The 19,555-nt window shown below is 37.7% G+C and overlaps 3 protein-coding genes across 4 annotated transcripts in view; 2 read left to right on the plus strand and 1 right to left on the minus strand.

Annotated features, from left to right (window-relative positions):
- The window catches only part of atp2a1l (ATPase sarcoplasmic/endoplasmic reticulum Ca2+ transporting 1, like), an 11,882-nt gene extending 8,226 nt beyond the window's left edge, over positions 1–3,656 (plus strand). Inside the window, 7 exon segments of the mRNA XM_032502430.1 lie at positions 1–129; positions 244–446; positions 535–620; positions 704–837; positions 940–1,057; positions 1,226–1,343; positions 3,021–3,656. The exon segment at positions 1–129 is cut by the window's left edge and continues 11 nt beyond it. Of these exon segments, the coding sequence (XP_032358321.1) occupies positions 1–129; positions 244–446; positions 535–620; positions 704–837; positions 940–1,057; positions 1,226–1,343; positions 3,021–3,037 (805 nt within the window). The 3' untranslated portion in view covers positions 3,038–3,656.
- On the minus strand, positions 3,376–12,103 carry sult1st6 (sulfotransferase family 1, cytosolic sulfotransferase 6). Its single transcript, XM_032502529.1, has 7 exons — positions 11,371–12,103; positions 8,275–8,403; positions 7,131–7,228; positions 6,804–6,930; positions 5,412–5,506; positions 5,158–5,338; positions 3,376–3,993 (listed from the first exon to the last, which is right to left on the minus strand). Exons 1-7 carry the CDS (start codon positions 11,555–11,557, stop codon positions 3,881–3,883), a joined length of 930 nt encoding a protein of 309 aa, XP_032358420.1. The 5' UTR covers positions 11,558–12,103; the 3' UTR covers positions 3,376–3,880.
- A 5,615-nt stretch (positions 12,104–17,718) lies between these two features.
- The window catches only part of tctn2 (tectonic family member 2), a 5,472-nt gene continuing 3,635 nt past the window's right edge, over positions 17,719–19,555 (plus strand). Inside the window, exons 1-4 of one of the 2 annotated variants that reach the window (XM_032502462.1) lie at positions 17,719–18,212; positions 18,863–18,977; positions 19,065–19,162; positions 19,311–19,423. In XM_032502462.1, coding sequence (XP_032358353.1) covers positions 17,963–18,212; positions 18,863–18,977; positions 19,065–19,162; positions 19,311–19,423 — 576 coding nt within the window. In that variant the 5' untranslated portion in view covers positions 17,719–17,962. The remainder of the gene's footprint in view (positions 18,213–18,862; positions 18,978–19,064; positions 19,163–19,310; positions 19,424–19,555) is intronic. The other variant, XM_032502463.1, reaches the window with a different exon arrangement.

Raw genomic sequence — 19,555 nt, forward strand, 5'->3', positions numbered from 1 at the left:
TGAGATGGTCCTGGCTGACGACAACTTTGCTTCCATTGTGGCTGCTGTTGAGGAGGGCAGAGCTATCTACAACAACATGAAGCAGTTCATCCGCTACCTCATCTCCTCCAATGTTGGTGAGGTCGTCTGGTGAGTTACTTATGTAACATGCACTCCGATCCACACCTAAAAGCCACATTTCAGCCATCATTGGCTAACCTTGGCATTCTGTTTGTTCTAATATTTACTTTTTCACTCTCTTAGTATCTTCCTGACTGCCGCTCTGGGTCTGCCTGAGGCCCTGATCCCCGTCCAGCTGCTGTGGGTCAACCTGGTTACTGATGGTCTGCCCGCAACTGCTCTGGGCTTCAACCCCCCTGACCTGGACATCATGGGCAGGCCCCCCCGTTCCGCCAAGGAGCCCCTGATCTCTGGCTGGCTGTTCTTCAGATACATGGCCATTGGTGGTAAGTAGGACATTATTGGATATTTGGATATTGTTTAAATGTGGGAAAAACCATTGCCCACGCTGACACTGTTATCTTTTACAAACAGGGTATGTCGGTTGTGCCACTGTTGGTGGTGCTGCCTATTGGTTCCTCTATGATGTAAGTGGTCCCCAAGTCTCCTACTACCAGCTGGTAAGTGATTGTGTCTCTTCCATGTTGTCTTTCACAAACACTCACATTTAGACACTTACTAACCTAGCCTCTCCGCTGTACAGTCCCACTTCATGCAGTGCCACGATGAAAATGTGGACTTCGAAGGGATCGACTGTGAGATCTTTGAGGCTTGCACTCCCATGACCATGGCCTTGTCTGTGCTGGTCACCATTGAGATGTGCAACGCTCTCAACAGGTAATACGTCATGTGTGATGATGATACATTTGATGATGATTCCAGTGGTTTCTTCAGGCAACACAGACATTTATTACCATAATTCGTTTTTTCTTATTCAAGCTTGTCTGAGAACCAGTCTCTGCTTCGCATGCCCCCATGGAGCAACTTCTGGCTGCTCTCCGCCATGACCCTCTCCATGTCCCTGCATTTCATGATCATCTATGTTGACCCTCTGCCCGTAAGTCAGCTACCAGTGCTCTCTACAGATAGTTTTAAGAGTTACACGTGTAAATCTCCCAGTTTTATGAATTATATTGAAATGTTATCCTCTGTGACATGTGGTTTTTGTTGCAGTTGCTCTCCACTGTAGTTTCCCAGCACTGACTCCCACTCTTTTACCCCCCAGATGGTCTTCAAGTTGACCCATCTGAACATAGACCAGTGGATGATGGTCCTGAAGCTTTCCTTCCCCGTCATCCTCATTGATGAAGTGCTGAAGTTTGTGGCCCGCAACTACATTGAGTGTAAGTAGCCTCACATTTTTGCACATTCACTCTAACAAAAAATATATATATGTACCCCATTTCCTAAAATAACAGTTCTGATCTCTTTTAAGAAGCTTGAATATAACATTTATTAAGACTGTAATCTTTTTTGTTATTAATTCATTAATATTTTAGCTAAGTGTAATTATTCTTAATCCTGTACTGTCATTTCATTTAATCTCTTCATCTATCAACAAATTCATCATAAATTCAATATCGTCTAATTTCATCTGTCTAATCCTATCACTCCCTCATCATTAACTCACTTAACCTTTGTTGATTTCCAGACTAAATTCAGTCAACCCACCACCATTAGCCTGTAACTAAAGCCAGGTATTCCACAACTCGAACTGCTCTTGTTTTCACTGTGTACAGTATCTGTTGTCATGGCGCATGTTGGTGTATGTTTTGTTTTGTTGCGTATGTTGCTGCTCTTATGCCAATCAGTCCTCAGTGGTGCATACTTTATATGATATCACACTCCTGTTGATGTGGAACTCTGTCTTCTCCCTACTACTTAATGACGTAAATGAAAAATGAATATCTGTCACAAATTGACAAGGTGACACGATGACTGCGGCTTTCTCTATCTAATCCTCTGAGCTCTGTGTTTATACTGGCTCATAAGATGCCCAGTTAATCACCTCTGAGTTTCTTCTGTCTGTGTCAGCAGTACAGCGTGCTTTTGGGATTGTTTCCATCTGTTGGTAAGAGTGTGACCGATGTCTGAAAAAAAAAAAAAAAACATGATATTGTTGGCGTCCCACAAAAAGCCTTTGACAACCCTTTATCTCAACCCTCCTATAATTAAGATTTATAAGCAGAATATAAACATAGAAAACTATTGTTTGTAACACAATAGTTGTAAGCAGATGTCAGTTCTTTTTAAAATGTGTATAAATTATTAATGGATTTAACTCTTAACAGGATGCTGGTATATTTGATTTGAATTGATTTATTAGCTGAGGCCAAGCTATTCTTCCTGGAGTCCACCCAACACTTTACACTGCCATGCATAATTACATTAAAAGCAACCACCAAACAAAAAAATATTCAATTCAACACAGAAATAAAAACAACCAAAATAATATAAGTATATAAGCAGATAATGAATGGCAATATAATAATACACAGTTGTAATTATATAAAATGTGTCTTAATAGGAGAGGTTATAATTGTTAAAAATACCGTACATCAACAAACACTAAAATGCTCTTATATCTGCTTAAAACTACACCATATGTTTAAACCGTTTATTATATGTTTACGTACTGCTTATAAATGGGGAAGGGGGTGTTGTGATAAAGTGTTACCAATGTTAGTTTTTATAGAATATGTTTTAAATGGGACCGTCATGCTGTTTGTGCAAAATGACATGCTCCACCAACTTAGTTGTCTTGCTGCTTTCATTAGATTTGATGTTAAAAAGCACTTATTCTGAAGTTATTTTATACATTGCATCATGCATTCTTGGTAAGGTTAGTTCATTTTTGGGGTTGCTTTCTAATACTTTAACTTAGTAATGATCATATATTTGTCCGCGAAGATAGTTTAAATGTTGTTTCCATTTAATTTGTCAAAAGTGTTGTCATCTCATTATTCATTGTTGTCCAAAAATCATTTCCCTTCTGTAATATATCCATTTCTCTTTACCAGGTACAGAAGCTAAATAAAGATGTAGAAGAAGGGGATCGTAAGGGTTGGAGAAAAAGAGGCGAAGAAGAGAGAGAGGAAGTTCAGAACCAAAGAGGGGAGCCAACCAATAAAAGAGAGAGTTGAAAACACAGGGAAAACATAGGAAAAAAACAATAAAACTTGTCAAAAAATCTACATAAACATAGCTTCTATATAAGGAAGGAGATTTGATTAAAATGAAGGGATGTGTCCCTGTCGGAAAAGTATTCAAGTATTTAAGATATTATTCTCAGAATAAAGTATGTATTAAAAGTGATTTTTTGTTAAACTTGGATATTCTCAGCTGTTGTGTTTTTGTGTCCTCTGTCCATTTTCATATGATTTACTTTCCAGCTCATTACTTTTACTTTAGCCTTTGTTGCTCGTGTCTCGTGCAGCCTCCCTGCTTTGGCTGGGCTCTGTACAGTGTGGTGTAGTGTTGCAAATTGACTTCATATGCCAGCGCTCTCTATTATTATATTATAATATCTTAATTCAATCAGCAGGCTGTTAGGAGGTCTCATGACATAAAATTGGCATGTCCACTCAGTCACAACACTTTTGGTCTTATATATTGTTTACGTGATAAGCTGCAATAAAGTGATGATTACAAACTCATGTGCATGTATTGTGGAGTACATTTTTATTGATCCTTTAAACTTAACATAACAAGAGGCGCAGTGATTATAGTGTTCTACATCAAGGATCAAACTAATTTGTTTGCATTCATTTTTGTTTTGGGTATTTGGCTTGTGCCAAATTTCTGATTGTATAGTGCTGCACAGTGTCAGTCCACCGGTCTTTGGTTTGCAGAGTTGCAGCCGTAGAAAAGCCAAGATCCGTTAGATGAGGGTCCTGAATGGTATGTTGACTTCCTTCATTTGCTTTTCATAATCCTCATCAAACATCTTTGATTGCTCGGGTGTAAAATGGTTTCTCCAATCTCCTACTTCACCTGTAAAGAGAGAACATGAGAATAGAAGAGAGAATACAACAATGTTAGATATATAAATCAAGTTCTTTAATAATTTTCCCTAGAAGCATCTATTGTTGAACATTAGGGCTGCAACTATCAATTATTTTCCTTATTGATTAATCAAGTGACAAACAAAGTCATTTTTTTTTCTTCTCGATGGTTTGGTTTATAAAATATCACAAAACAGTGGAAAAAGTCCCGAACTGACATCTTCAAATACTCCAAAATACAATAGTCAAATAACTACACTGCAAGAAAAACGGTGAAGCAATGAATAGTTAGAAAATAGTTTCAGATTAATTTCCTGCCTTTAGACTAATCATTTAATTGACTATTAATTTCATTCATTTTGAGCATAAAGTTATTATATTCTATGAAAAAAAAGCAAAGGCTAGAAAGCTAGAAACCTCTAGGGAGCGCCACTATCCTGTATAATGTGGGATGGTTCCTAGGCCTATTAAGTCCCTTTGGTTGCTGGGATCTGGGGATTGGCTAATGAGGACTCATGATTGACACCTAGATCAACTCATTGCTCACATGTCTATAAATAGGATTACGAGGAGTCATTCTCTCTCTCTCCCTCCTCAAGGTTGCTTGGCTTGTTTGTATTTTGGGTTTAGTTACTTTTGCATTATAGCCTTGATACATACATGCATACATGCATACATACATACATACATACATACATACATACATACATACATGCATGCATGCATACATGCATACATACATACATACATACATACATACATACATACATACATACACCACACTACACACATCCATACATTACACACATTGCTGATTAACTGATTGCACTTTTATTTTTGTTAATTTAAATAAATTGGATTTAATTGACCTGTGAAGTACAGGGAGAAGACAAAATATGACACAATCCAATAACAGATTAGTGTGTTGTGTCTTTGTGAGGCTTATGCTTTTGATTTAACTGCATTACATTATAAGATGTTAATAGGAGTGAGATATTGTGTTCATGATATTGTATTCACCCAATGCAGATCACTCACCCTAATTTTGAAACCTGGACCTTTGGAATTAGTATATGCCCTGCCCTGCTCATTTTATTTTATTATTTTGATCAATATCTTGCCTCTGGACAAGACTAGGAACAGATTGATGTACCTTTTCTCATGAAGGGGGAGATTGACTGATCAAAAACAGGAGCTGGGACGCAGGAGTAGTTGGCCATCGGGTTCTCTTTCATGTTCTTAAAGGACGTGAGTTCCACAATTCGGCTGATGACCTCATCAGAGACCGACAAGTCCAGGTACCTCATGATGCGCTCCACTTCACGCCGAGGATTCTGAGGATTAAATATGATGGTAAGAGTACATACAACATGTTTTGGTAATACTGAGTCCATATGTAATCTGTACCTCTTTCATGTCCTCGTAGAAGAGGTAAAGGATATTCTTCTTCTCTCTCTCCATCCAGTAACCTTTCACATGGTCATACCAGGAGCCCCATGACACTGTGGAAACAGATCACATTGAGCATCTTTCATGGTAACATTACTCCAAGTCCAGTAAAGTTTGTTTCAACTTTTTAAGGCTTTATATGTTGTATAGTTTTTATAACGTTAATAAATACTTACTTATACTTATCTATATAGATCAATTATAAGTCATTAACTTTTGGGTTGCCTCTTTTATTCGTCAAGAAGACTCATCAATGAACAGTTAATCTACTTACCTTCTAGAACAGGGCTGCAGGGATCTGGACCAACATCCATTTTTTGACAACATGTTATTATTTACAATTGCTGGCTTGATGTATTTCTGCAATAACACTTACACATTTATAATTGCAGATGTCTTAGTAACTTTTGCTGTTGGCTAATTCAGATTCCCTGTAGGTTCACGACAAACTTCAACTTTCACATACAAGTAGCCCCACTGTCAATTGTTACATTAAAATATAGATGAAATATGAAGTCATAATAAATCAACACGTTTTTTTTATTTTTTTACAACAATTCCACAAAGTCCGCAGTTAAAAATTATAATAAGTTGCTGATAAATAGATTTAGTTCCAGGTGTTGTTGAGCCCTTTTCCAGAAGGTAAATGGTCTAACAGCCCATTGGCGCAATCCTACTGAAGAATTAAAGAGCTAAAGAAATCTAAACAAGTGTCATGCTGCAGCTGGCTTAACACCAGTTGGAGGGATTTTTGTCACAATCTGGCAACCCAAAAGATATTCTTAGTAATCTTATATAACTGATCTGTGATTAGTTACAATGTATAAATCATTGATAACATTGCCTTAATAGAGAGTGATTTGATATTTGATATTAACAGTTAACATTAACGGCAACATACTTCAAAACCTGACCATTTTAATTAAAATGCTGTAACTACTACTATTGTAATCTGTGGTCGTACAGTAGCAGTTGGTGTATTGATGGCACCAAAGCAAAAATGAAGTATAACAATACGCAGTTGAAATTCCTTTGGAACATTTTCTTCTAATTGGCAATACCTTCACCCTGCAGCCTTGCAGGGTGCTGCTATTCCTGTCATGGCAATTGAGGCATACCATGTTTTTCATGGGGAAAAACAGTGAGGTAAGGAATTTATTCTTCTAAGGTGCACCAACCACTTTTACACATTTACATGTGTTAGATAAGAAAAAAATACATAAGAACTTCTGGCTGGTGGAGTGATTGAATGGACCATTGTGGTGGTCATTTCTAATTGGTTGGAAGCTTTGTGCAGACGGGAATAACCGGTTTGAATAAAGGTAAAATAATGGGATTTAATCTACTTACACTCTCCTCGCATGAACTTAGGTATGTAGCCTTCCCAGGGTCCTGGGTCAGGCTGGGTCATATTCATACAATCAAAATGGTAGTAGCTCACCAGGTTGTCTTTAGCATTGCGTGCCACATAGATAGCCTTTACAAACAAATAAAACATATAAAAATGGATATACAGCAAAAATGCAAGCAATGGGTAAGCTAATTGTGTGGCATTGTATTGTTAACCTCTCATCTCATTTATGAGCATTTTATCATGAACCTTTTACCCAGTCAACATGCATTTATTGTTTAGTGTGAAGCAACAAAGTTGTGCTTATCAGTTGAATCTGATCTTACCTTGCACTTGTTTTCCCAAAATCCAGGAGGCACCAACTGAAAAGGAAGATGTGTTTTGATGATTCTTGGAGGATCCATTTTCTTCAGAAGATCAAGACCTGAAACGTAAGTTCAGGGAAAAGGATATGTGCACGAGTTGAACAATTTGTTCCATGCTATCTCAGATTCCATGCTGTACTGATGTTACGTTAATCCCACTTTGATGCACAAAGACTGACTTAAAACTAGCACCATTTAAGCTACTTTTTAACTTTAGAACAAATATCTGGGATGTTATAAAATAAAATCTTTAAACAAAAGAGGACTTCGTGTGTGGGGCTTTCTGCAGCAACATTGTTGGTAAAGGATGGTTGTTCTATTTGTAGTTAATGAACAACCAAACTACATAGCATTGACTAAAAACTCAAAATGATTCATCTTAAACACATACCTTTGTGCTGCAGATGAAGGAGGCTAATAGTCCTCAACTTCAGCTAGCAGAGGCAATTAGTGTATGTTAAATAACAGCATTTAAGCTTAACTTTAATCTGGACGCCACCCTGATTTTAAACAAGCAAGCAAAACTTAAATTAATCAATTGCACCTCATGATCTCAGGGCTGCCAGGGGTGTTCTTTTCCTCTGTGTGACTAAATCTTTTTTTACACACAAACCATGGAACAAAATACTTTATAAATGAGAATTCATTGAACTTACAACTACAGACTAACTACTAATCAGACTAAAGGCCTCCTATGAAGTTAAAGTGGTCATCAGCCCTTTGTCCACTATGACTTAGTCAATCGCTCCAGTAGGCCCTCAGACCCAAGAGACCTAAAACAAGCAGGAGAGCATCCTTTGCTCCTTCCTTACAATGTTTGCTATTCTAGATTGAGAAGTCTTGTGCTACCCATGTGATCATGTTACATCAGATGCTGTTCCGAGAAACTATACACAATGCATTCTGTGCCTATGCCTTATTGACCCTGATTAAGACGGAAGAAACATTCCACCAGGAATTAAATTTGTAAGGTGACATGGCACAGTCATGTGCCATGTCACCTTACAAATGTCACCACAGTAATAATTTCTTATGTTTTAACAAAGTGCACTTGAACTGGCAAATACAATCAGACACATACAAACATAACCACCTGGTTACACACCTGAGGGTATGGGCGGTGGGGAGAAGATCTCTAGGAAAGGACTGCGGACGGGTGTTGGGGCTCGTTTGCAGGCCTCGGCATCGCCGTTGTGAAAAAGAAGGTCAACTATCTCTTGGGTCCATGTGGTCCCTTATGTCCCCAAAACACAAATTAACACTGACATTATCCTGCACCACACCAAAATAACCGAAACATTTACTCAAGTCCAAGAATTGTATCTTATTTCACATATATATGACATTATTACACATTGAAACTACCCTTCTGAAAAAGGGTATCTACCCTTTTGAAAAAGGGTGGATACCCTTCTGAAAATTGGGAAACTACCCTTCTGAAACAGGGTAACTACCCTTTTGAAAAAGGGTAACTAGCCTAATCTCTCGTTACCTTTCTGAAAAAGGGTAACTACCCTTCTGAGAAGGGTAACTAATAATTCGTTACTCTCTCAAAAACAATAACTATCCTTTTTTGTGTACCTTATTGTAAAGTGTTACCTATATGTATTACATCACTTGGAATATTATAAATGTGTAAGCATCATTTCACTGTTGTTTGTTAAGACGGAACTAATTCTAACTATTTTAGTTTTATCCATGACAATGCATTACATTTTATAAGATTATCATATGTTTTGTTTGCAAACTATAAATCTCAAACAGTAACTAAGCTGTCAAATAAATGTTGTGGAGTAGCCTACAAAGTACAATATTTTCCTCTTATATATGGATGAGTGGGAGTTTAAAGTAGCGGAAAATGTAAAGGAACAGACCTACTCAAATTTGCACTATAGGTATGGGGCGCCGTTTGTAAAGCGGCTCGTATGGGGCGCCGTTTGTAAAGCGGCTCGTGCTGAAAATAACAGCAACATTTTGTCGGACAAATTTTTTGTTTAGCTTTAAATTGTTCAATAACTGATATGAAATTTTGAGGGTCACTTTCTTGCACATTTACAACATTTTTGTCAACTTGGAAATTTTTAAATTTAAATCCAAATATTAAATGTTACACCTAATGTTAAATGTAATATATATGCTAAATCTAAATCAAATGTTAAATCTAAATCTAAATCTAATGTAATCTAAATATTAATCTAATCTAATAATCAAATGAATCTAAATTTAAATCTAAATATAAATCTAAATCTAAATGTTAAATCTAAATCTAAATCTACATGTTAAATCTAAATATTAAATCTAATCTAAATGTTAAATCTAAATCTAAATGTTAAATCTAATCTAAATCAAATGTTAAATCTAAATATTAAATCTAAATCTAATGTTAATCTATCTAAATGTTAATCTAATCTAATCTAAATGTTAAATCTAAATGTTTCGGGTGAAACTAATATTTAGCTAATATGCAAATTAATGTCGGTAACCGGAAGTACCAAAATAAAAGCTCGAGGAGTCAGTGTATGTTTATAGTGTCAATAACGATAAAAATCCTCTCATTGGGAGATATGGACTCTTGAACTTGGATAACCGTGAAAATAACTACCTAAAATAATAAACACAGTTGGGGAAAACGGTATTTGAAGAGTACTTTGAGTTTTTAGTGTCACTTTTATGAATGGTTGGGAATTATAGCCACTATAGTCAGCCACGGGGGGGCTCACTTGACTGGTCTGTCACGTTCGCTTGCATTAACGTCGCAAGAGCCTATCCCCCGCCCCCGACAAGGCACTGACAACACTGCGAAATGTCCAACGAATCAGCGTTAGCCGAGAACATCGGCAGAGCCTCCTTGTGGCTGTACAAACTTATTAAACAGCAACACGACAGCCTCAGGGCCACCGCAGCCACCTCGGTAAGCATGTTTTCCAAATCACGGAGCTAGCATTGTCTTGTTGTCAAGGTAGTAGCAAATCTCTACTGGCTAGCTACCGTTACTAGTTTAGTTAAGTTAGCCCTTGACAACAGTGTTGCTAGCTCCGTGATTTGGAAAACATGCTTACCGGGTGCCCTGCGGTGGCCCTGAGGCTGTTGCAGTCGCTGTTGAATAAGTTTGTTCAGCCACCAGGACGGCTCTGCCGATGTTCTCGGCTAACGCTGATTCGTTAGACATTACGCATGACCATGGCCAACAGTACCGTGCCTTGTCGGGGGCGCGGGATAGGCTCTTGCTGACGTTAATCAGCGAACGTGACAGACCATCAAAGTGAGCCCCCCCGTGGCTGGCTATAGTGGCTATAATTCCCACACCATTCATAAAAGTGCCACTAAAAACTCAAAGTACTCTTCAAATACAGTTTTCCCCAACTGTGTTTATTATTTAGGTAGTTATTTTCACGGTTTATCCAAGTTCAGAGTCCATATCTCCCATGAGAGGATTTTATTCGTTTTTGACACTATAAACTACACTGACCTCCTCGACTTTTATTTTGGTACTTCCGGTTACCGACATTATTTTGCATATTAGCTAAATATTTAGTTTCACCCGAACATTTAGATTTAACATTAGATTAGATTAGATTTAACATTTAGATTTAGATTTAACATTAGATTTAGATTATATTTAGATTTAACATTTAGATTTAGATTTAGATTTAACATTTAGATTTAGATTTAACATTTAGATTTAGATTTTATTTTAGATTTAACATTTAGATTTAGATTTAGATTTAACATTTAGTTTAGATTTAATATTAGATTTACATTTAGATTTAGATTAATATTTAGATTTAACATTAATTTAATTAGATTTAACATTTAGATTTAGATTTAACATTTAGATTTAGATTTAACATTTAATTAGATTACATATAGATTTAACATTTAACATTTAGGTGTAACATTTAATTTTGGATTTAACTATTTAAAATATTTTCAATTTGACAATATTGTTGTAATGATGGCAAGAAAGTGACCCTCAAAATTTCATACCAGTTATTTAAACATTATTCAAGCTACATGTGACAAAATGTTGCTGTTATTTTCAGCACGAGCCGCTTTACAAACGGCGCCCCATATATAGGCTACATGTCACTACTGGCACCAACTATGTGAACACTGACAGAACTTCAATAAAAATTCAAATGACTAAAAAACATCATGTCCAAAACTGATTACTTACTTAGACCTAAACTAGTTGGCCTACCTGCTTTGGGGTAGGTGGCGATGAGGAGGTCTGAGGGCTCCGGACGGAAAGCCCAGATGGAGTCCCAGTTTTTGGCGATGAGGCTCATGAGAGGAATTCCTCTGACTGGGATGAGAGGGAAGCGAGATATGGACGAGTACGCCTTCGCAATGGCTTCACTGTAGGACAATTTTCCTTCCTCCGACATGACTAATACTGTCAAAAGTTTAGTCGATGAACCCAAAAACCAGACGTCAAAATGTGTAAAATGGCTCAGACGAGGCCAGTACGTGCTTCTTCCTGAGCTCGTGTCTGCAGCAGCTCCTCTTTCAGCTGGCTTTTGGTCCTTTGTCAAACCTGCACACTTGATTTGCTTTTGTACACAGTTAGCTGTCTGCAAACCTCTTCCTGCTTGATCTCTGTTTACTCATTCTCATATCTCATTATATCTTCCTTATCTCTCTTGTCTTGTGGAAAGGAACCGGTTTTGTCTTCTCTTCTCTCGATTTCTTCTGCTTTTCAGCCTAAATCCTCTTAAACATCTGAAAAACAATCCCTCCTGAATTCCCAGCTGAAGCGGAAATGCTTCAGTCACTGTAAAAATCTTTTCACCCTCTTTCTATCTTGCTAATCTGTCTGTCTGAGTGCTTTTACCAGGTTCTTGTCTGTCTGCGATCACTGGAACTTTCAGACCTACACTAAAGTGCTCTTATGTAACATTCCCAGTCACGTATGAATTCCACTTTTGCTCACAGGACTATCTGAACTGCTTGCTATGTGATTTGAGGAAAGGACAAGGGAGGGTCTTAAAAGGGCATGACACACCACATGGGAGCAAACTACAAAAAAGAGCCCCCCCCCCCCTTCTCCCCTTTACTTTTTTTTCACAAATCACACCCTGGTTATTGGTTTTGAGAGTTCCTTATAGGCCACACATTTGAGGCATGTGGGACAGTTGCACAGTGAGTGCATTGTCAGAAAACGTGTTTCAAGGAGGGGTTAGTTGGCTGCATGCAAATATCAGAGCAAGGCATTGCATTAGGTAATAAACAGATGCACCATCATCTGGTGCAGTGGTTTCCCAGTTGCAGACTTGTAAGTTGAAATTCAACACATTCATTTGCAGTATTATTAATGCTAGATGTTGATAGGGAATTAATCCATGATGACAGACTTAATTAATAGCAATTCCTGTATGACTCAGTCTGTATAATGAGTCATTAACTCATGAAGATCATTAGTTAACCATTAATGAATGAATATTTGTGCACCAGTGTTGTAAAATGTTACAAATATTTCTTAGAAAGAAAAATCTTTCTGTAAGAGAAAATGTTGACCCTCTATTAGCTGAAACCCACCTTTGGACCCAAACTTTTACAGTGAAAAAAACAAACAGTCAGTAAACGATAGCTTGAGAAATGTCTGCTCTTCTTAATTTAGCTTCCATAAGCTTGCAAAGTAGAAACATTTTACACGTGTAGACTAGTAGCTGGACGTGAATTTGTTCATGCCCAGAGTGCTCAGTTCAGCAAGACGCAGTTTGTTCATATACACATTCCAGGATTTCCACAAGCCGTTTCCTGCTGAATGTAAAAAATAATATTATCACAGGAAATAGGCTCAGCACGACAGTTGCCTGAAGCAGTGAAATATTTTGTCTTTTACAGTGCGGACACATTGGAATAAAAGTAAAGTTTAAAGCAATTTGAAGCTTAAATTCTGAGCTACGCAAGTTGAGAGTTAAAGGTCCCATATCATGCTCATTTTTAGGTTCATACTTGTATTTTGGCTTTCTACTGGAACATGTTTACATGTTTTATGTTTAAAAAAAAACATCATTTTTCTCATACTGTCTGACTGAATATACCTGTGTTAACCCTCTGTCTTAAACACTGCGTTTTAGTGCCTGTGCTTTTAAGATCTGCATGGTGTTGGAATTTATAGTTGCTTTGCTTAATATTTTGTGAATTATAATCATCATTTGAGGGTGTTGTGTTCAGTAGGGGTGAGTGAATGTTGCAGTGGAAAAGAACATTAGGCGAATGTTACAGTTGAAGAGATAACACCAGACAAAGGAATAGACTATGATCCTTGCAATAAATTATGTTTTTACATGACCTTGTTTGTATATACCAAAACCTAAAGTTGCTGAGCTTTTTTTTGCGAGTGTCTGAAATGTGGGAATAAGGGGACAGCCGAGGAAGAGGAGGTAGGACAAATAGGTAATCTACTGCAAGAGACTTATCTCTCTGTACTTTGCCTGCATCTTGTCTCTAGAACGTTTAGTAATAAAGTACACTCTATACTCCAACTGCAATTGAGAATTTCTTCCTTCCAAAAAAGAACCTTGGGGCACTATTGTAGCCCAACACTGGTCATCTGCACTCTTGGTGCCTCTGCACCGTTGCTGCAGCCGGGGAATGACTGTAACAACGCTGTAGCAGCACTTTCTACCTAGACTATATAGAGTCTATATCTTTGATGTTCCACTTCCGGGATTTCTCCATTGTCAAAGGTTATTCTGCCGATTTCACTCGTAGGGAGGATATCCGTTACCTTGGGCTCCTTTTGTGTTGGCATTTTAAACTCTGGTCGATTTAAGAGGACCATGGTTAACCTTTTCTCAGATCTCTGCAGGGTAAATCTAGACAGTTAGCGTGACTATTTGTCCAATCTGAGTTTCCTTTTGCACGACTAAAACAACTTTTGAACGTACACGTGTTCCAACTAAACAAGTTCCTTCCTGAGGCTATTTTGCAGTGGCATCGCGGCTTTTCCCGGTGCCTAGCACCGCTTAGACAATTGTGATTGGTTTGAAGACATGACAAATTACCACAGTATGTTTGTCTCCCATCCTGGAATTCTGTGTGAACTAGCCAGACTCTCCTCCACAGCGCCGTGGTGGAGAACGGTCTGGCAAAGTGAGACTAACCTATTTATAATATAGCTGCTACATCACAACCGTATGGAAGTCAGGGCGGCACAGTTTCTGATGCTTTAACAGTGCTTACATAGCACCTAGACCTTTATAATCAGAAAAGACATGGTTTCTCACTTTTTACAATATGGGATCTTTAAAATTCTATATACAGACAGGATTTTAAAAGAGTTGCAAGGACAATAAGAGAGATAACAATAAAGAATAGGGTTTCCTCACTGATTTCATGCTTTTGCCCTCAAAAGCTTTCAATTTACAAAACAAACACAGAAAGTGTGTCAGAGGTTACGGTACAAAAGGCAGGTTTAGGCGGTAAAAGCAGACTTGGCACTAGACTGAAAAAAGGTCACCATCTTCTGTGAATCTTCTGCAGTGATTAACTTTTTAATGCAGGAATAAATAATTAAAGTAAACTGAGAAAGTTAACCTCAGACAGTCTGTTAAAAAGCCAGAGACCTCGCAAAGCATCTAAGTACAGTATGTGAATTTACACACAATCCTTTGTTTTCAGTGATTGAAGGATTCAAGCAAGACGTTCTTTGTGTAGACAACGTGTTTGTTTAATTGACTTTATCATGTTTATCAGATGAAGGCTAAACCAATCATGAATAAAACGTCTGCAAAACACTGATTTTAATCTGTGCGGCTCCACACAATCACATCTGGGAGCTCAGTTTTTTTCTTTTGGTTGGTATGCAGCTCTAGGAGGAGCATTTCTGCAAACAAAACAACAGTCAAAGGATAATCAACCATTAGGAACCATTAAAGATTAAGACGTAGAGTAATGGTGAATGAACTTGAGGTCAGGGCCCTGTGTTTTTTTTTTTACACAGAAACAGCTGTAAAGAAGGGAACACTTTGTTCACTGTCACCACCTTCACCATTAACACACTCTTCATTCTGAGTACAGGAGTACAGTGAAGCTTACTGACAGCCAGGTCTGTTTAACACACCGGATTTTGGAAATCTCAGGCAATCAGAATCAAAAGTCTCAATGCTCAACTCTGATTTTCTGCTCTAATTTAATGGGATACATAATTCTTTTGGCTAAACTTTAGTTTTCACAACTGTTTACAAGTTTATAATTTGTTCATAACCTGGTCAATGGCGGTCCTGAATGTTCTTTTCTAGTAGTCTTGCAACCAGCAGAGGGGCACAGCTAGAGACCTATGTACTCAGTCATTTTCCAACAAACTATATAAAAGGTTTGACAAACCAGTTTGCTGTAGTAACCAGGTAAAAGCTGTGACTATTTTGGCAGCTACTGGGGATATGGGGTGGGACTCCTGTAAAGCAAGATAAAAGGTCAGCATGGTCAGTTTTCAACAGGGTGGCTACTAGTAAAATATTTTTGGCGGTGAATGAGGATCGGAAATAATTGTATTTACTAGAAAAGGGGATGTTAAAACACTTCTTACATTGAAGAGAATTTATGTATTTATCATAGCTTTTAGTTTTCAGTTTGTGAGTTAAAACTAACGGTACAGGATTTTTACTATTGTCTTTCACGTAGGTCCAAAACGTCATGTTTAGCAGTGTGATAAGTACAGGTCCAGCTATCCAAAAGCAATTAAGTAACATTTTAATTGAAATAGGGCTCACATCATGAAGTGATCTTCCTTTTCTTTCTCATTCCTAATTTATTAACATTGTTGGAGGGAGTCTGAGACCTAAGATGAATTATTAAGATAAATAAAGACCTTGAACTTTGAAATGAGAGCGAACAAAATCCAAGAATACAAACAGAATTCTTTTGTTGTCTGGTCTAGCTCTCAAGGAACATTTTGTTTACCTCTGATTGACATTTACTTCAGTCTACAACCTTGCGGGGGGCTCGTAATATCCTCATGGCCACTGAGGTATTGTAATTACCTCATGAGGAAAAATAGTGAGGTCAAGAAATCAACGTATATATTCCTAGCATCATAGAGCCCAGAAGTTGCCTACTATCATATTAGAAGCATTGTACAAATAGTAATAATCTGTTTAATTGAAGGAGAAATGACTCTCAGGAATGTAATTTAATCTACTTACACCCCCCTTAAATGAACTTGTATGTAGCCCCCCCAGGGCCCTGGCTCAGGCCAGGCCAGATTCACACAATCAAAGTCCTAGTTACCTAGTACCATAGGTAACCAAAACACACTCACATGGGAGAGATGAAGGCAGGAAAAAGAATGCAGGTAATCCGATGAAACATTTCTTGTTGGCATTGTACTGTGAAACTTGATAACTCTTGGGGTAACAGTTTTTCTTCAGAAGTTTAGGACATACATTTGGGTCAATGATTGAATATGTAGGCCAAGTCCAATAAAATCACTGCTTTTCCATTACCATTTTTACTGTCATATGTGCCTGCTTCCTCTGGGACATAGATACCTCATAACTCCGTAGAGTCCAGACACAGGAGGCATTAAATAAGCATATGCAGCAAAATTACTGCATGACCTCTTCAGTTAATAAATGCTTTCTCATGGAGAAATTGCTGTATTTGCATGCTAAACTCTGTAACTCAGACATTTGGTGCTGAGGGGAATGTTTATGGGTTAATAGCTCATTGTTCTCTAGATTATCCACTTAAATGTAACTGGATGTGTATGTCCTGACATGTCAGACCTTAAATCTAGGTTGAGAAGCACAAAATAGCACACAAAAAAGCTAGTACATTTCATTTTAACCCTCATGTTGTCCACGGGTCAAATTGACCCGTTTTCCTACATCAATGTTCTTTTTAATTACCCCCAAAGAACATGATTGATTCCATACAATACTCTTTGGCAAGTACAAATCCCTTCTTTCATTAATTTTGGTGGGGGGGGGGGGGGGGGGGGGGGGTGTCTTATTTTTTTAAAGCATTTGGAGAAACAAATTGAAGTGGTTTTGAAATAGTATTGAGTAACGTACATTCCTATAATTTTAGTCTACTCTAAATAATTACTAATTTCTGCTTTTCTAACTCAAACATTAGGTAAAATTTCCTATAAATGAGGTTCATTGACCATACATTTCAAAAATAACTGTAAAACTAAAGTTAATAAGTTAGCGTTACGTAGTGTTACGTAGTGTTGAAAACGTCAAAAAGAAGTGACTAACATCGACAAAAAAAGCGTAAAAAGTGTTGAAAAAAGGGACAAAAACCTAAGAAAAAGTTAAAAACATCGATAAAAAAAGCGTCAACAAAAGTGTTGATTTTCACTTTTGACGTGAAGACCCTACAAGGGTTAAGTTGATATTCTGGAGACAAGCTCAACTCATCCATTATCCCTCGGATAAAACTCAAATGTACAATCTAAAGCCTATATTTTGGAATATGTAATATATTATGGTAAGACCATTGCTAACTGATCACATTGACAAAAAAAGGTTAGAAAAATATATTTCTTCTCTTTTACAGGTTTTACGGTAGTGTTAACGGAAGTTGCCTTGACAACTTCCTTGGTAACAAGAAGAAGCTTTTTCTCGGTGTATTTTGTCTAGCACCCATGGAAAACGTTTTCTGAATTGCTTATTTCATTTTGTCGTTAGTTTATTTCATCGTAAGAATTCATGGGTGTAAATTTGTAACGAGTGACGTAGGAGACATAAATCCAGCCAACTGTAAAGTGACCATTGTTTTAACATACAACCATCTAGCTAGACATTGCACTGTTGACCGCAACATGTCTCTTTGACAAAATGAATTCCCGCCAGTGGTTTTCAATTCAGATATGTATCGTCTTGTGTGGACGTCTGGCCCACGCAGCCACAGAATCCGTGACTCCCAGCCCTATGGATGGAGTGTCGTCCAGCTCAGCAACTTCTACTCCGGGCGGTACAACGGCCGTGGACTCCAGGTCAACCACGGCGCTGACTGCGTCTCAAGCTCCCCTTGTGGTGTCCGAAGAGCCCCCTGCAACCACCGTCCAACCTCTTGTGGCTTCAGAGGGTAACTAGCTATCTTGTCTTTGTTTGTTTGTTAGGCCAAGTAAGCCTCTTATCCTAGTTTTGATGGTTTGATAACCAGAGGTGCTATACAGCTACGTGAACAGTCAAGCTGTCTCCCCCTGTTTGTGCAAGCCAGACCCAATTTCATTTTTGTACATCTTTAGCTTCTCAACCCTATCGTCTGTTTCAGGTGCCCCTTGGCAATGCAACCAACGGTGTTAAAACAATACCAGATTCAAATACTGTGGTTTACATTTTCTCTTTTGTGCAGTGTAATAGCTGCTGAACTTCAGGAACTATTATCGCTTACTAACGATATCTCAGACCCTAATTGGAGACTCTGATTTAGAACTCAGTAATTATTGATTCTATAATTATTGATTAAAGTGTACAGTTTCAACTAAACATCTTGGCTTTAGCTAGATCTAAGTTATTTCCAGTAAGATCAATGGTCAGAAACATTGTTGAATTCACTTTTTACAACTATTGCGTACAATAAACTCAATAAAGATTTTAAAGAATTGACAGTGTCACTGTCAAGAGTACACAAGGAGACAGTGATTGTCTACTCATGTACTCTTGTTAAACCAGTAAGCACAAAACTGAAGTTTTTCTTGACTAACACAAGTCATTTCTGTTGTTTTTATCAAGGTTGTCTCTGTGATTTAACCCCTGACTTCTGTGACATCGGCTGCTGTTGTGACACTGTTGATTGTGGTATTGCGAACTTGAGTACCGTCTTCACCGGATGTCCACAGAAAGCCATGTAAGTCTTTTGCACACGCTTTGTAGTCATAACACATAAAGTTCACATTTTTAGCATTGAAAAGTTTTTTATTATTTTATTTCACAGATCAGGAGTTTGCATTGAGAAATGGCTGATGTTTAGGGCTAATGTGGATTCATCTCTTGTCACTGTGACTGACTCATTGTTTTGTGTACGGCCTAAAGGTACGTAGATGTAATGAGAATATTTTCATTTAAAATAAATACCCCACCAGGGGAATCACTGAATATATTACAGCTACAGTAATTTTCGCAAGAGCGTATCAATGTACAATATATATGAATCCCCCACTAATGCAGCATCTCCCAACAGATAATGCACCACAGTCCCTCCCAGCTCTACCTCAGTATCCAACTTTAGGGGACTCATACCACTTCTCTCCACCAGCACCTACAGGCAGCAGCCACAGCAGAGATTTCTACAGGGTAAACCCATAAGATGTTTTTCTGCTTGCCATAATACAAGTACCATAATACATTTTTAGACAATACTACAACTAAATGAGGGAGTCTATTTTTATTTATATATATATGTATGTATGTATGTATGTATATATA

Source organism: Etheostoma spectabile, chromosome 21 (assembly GCF_008692095.1).
Source record: "Etheostoma spectabile isolate EspeVRDwgs_2016 chromosome 21, UIUC_Espe_1.0, whole genome shotgun sequence".
Classification (NCBI taxonomy): Eukaryota; Metazoa; Chordata; class Actinopteri; order Perciformes; family Percidae; genus Etheostoma; species Etheostoma spectabile.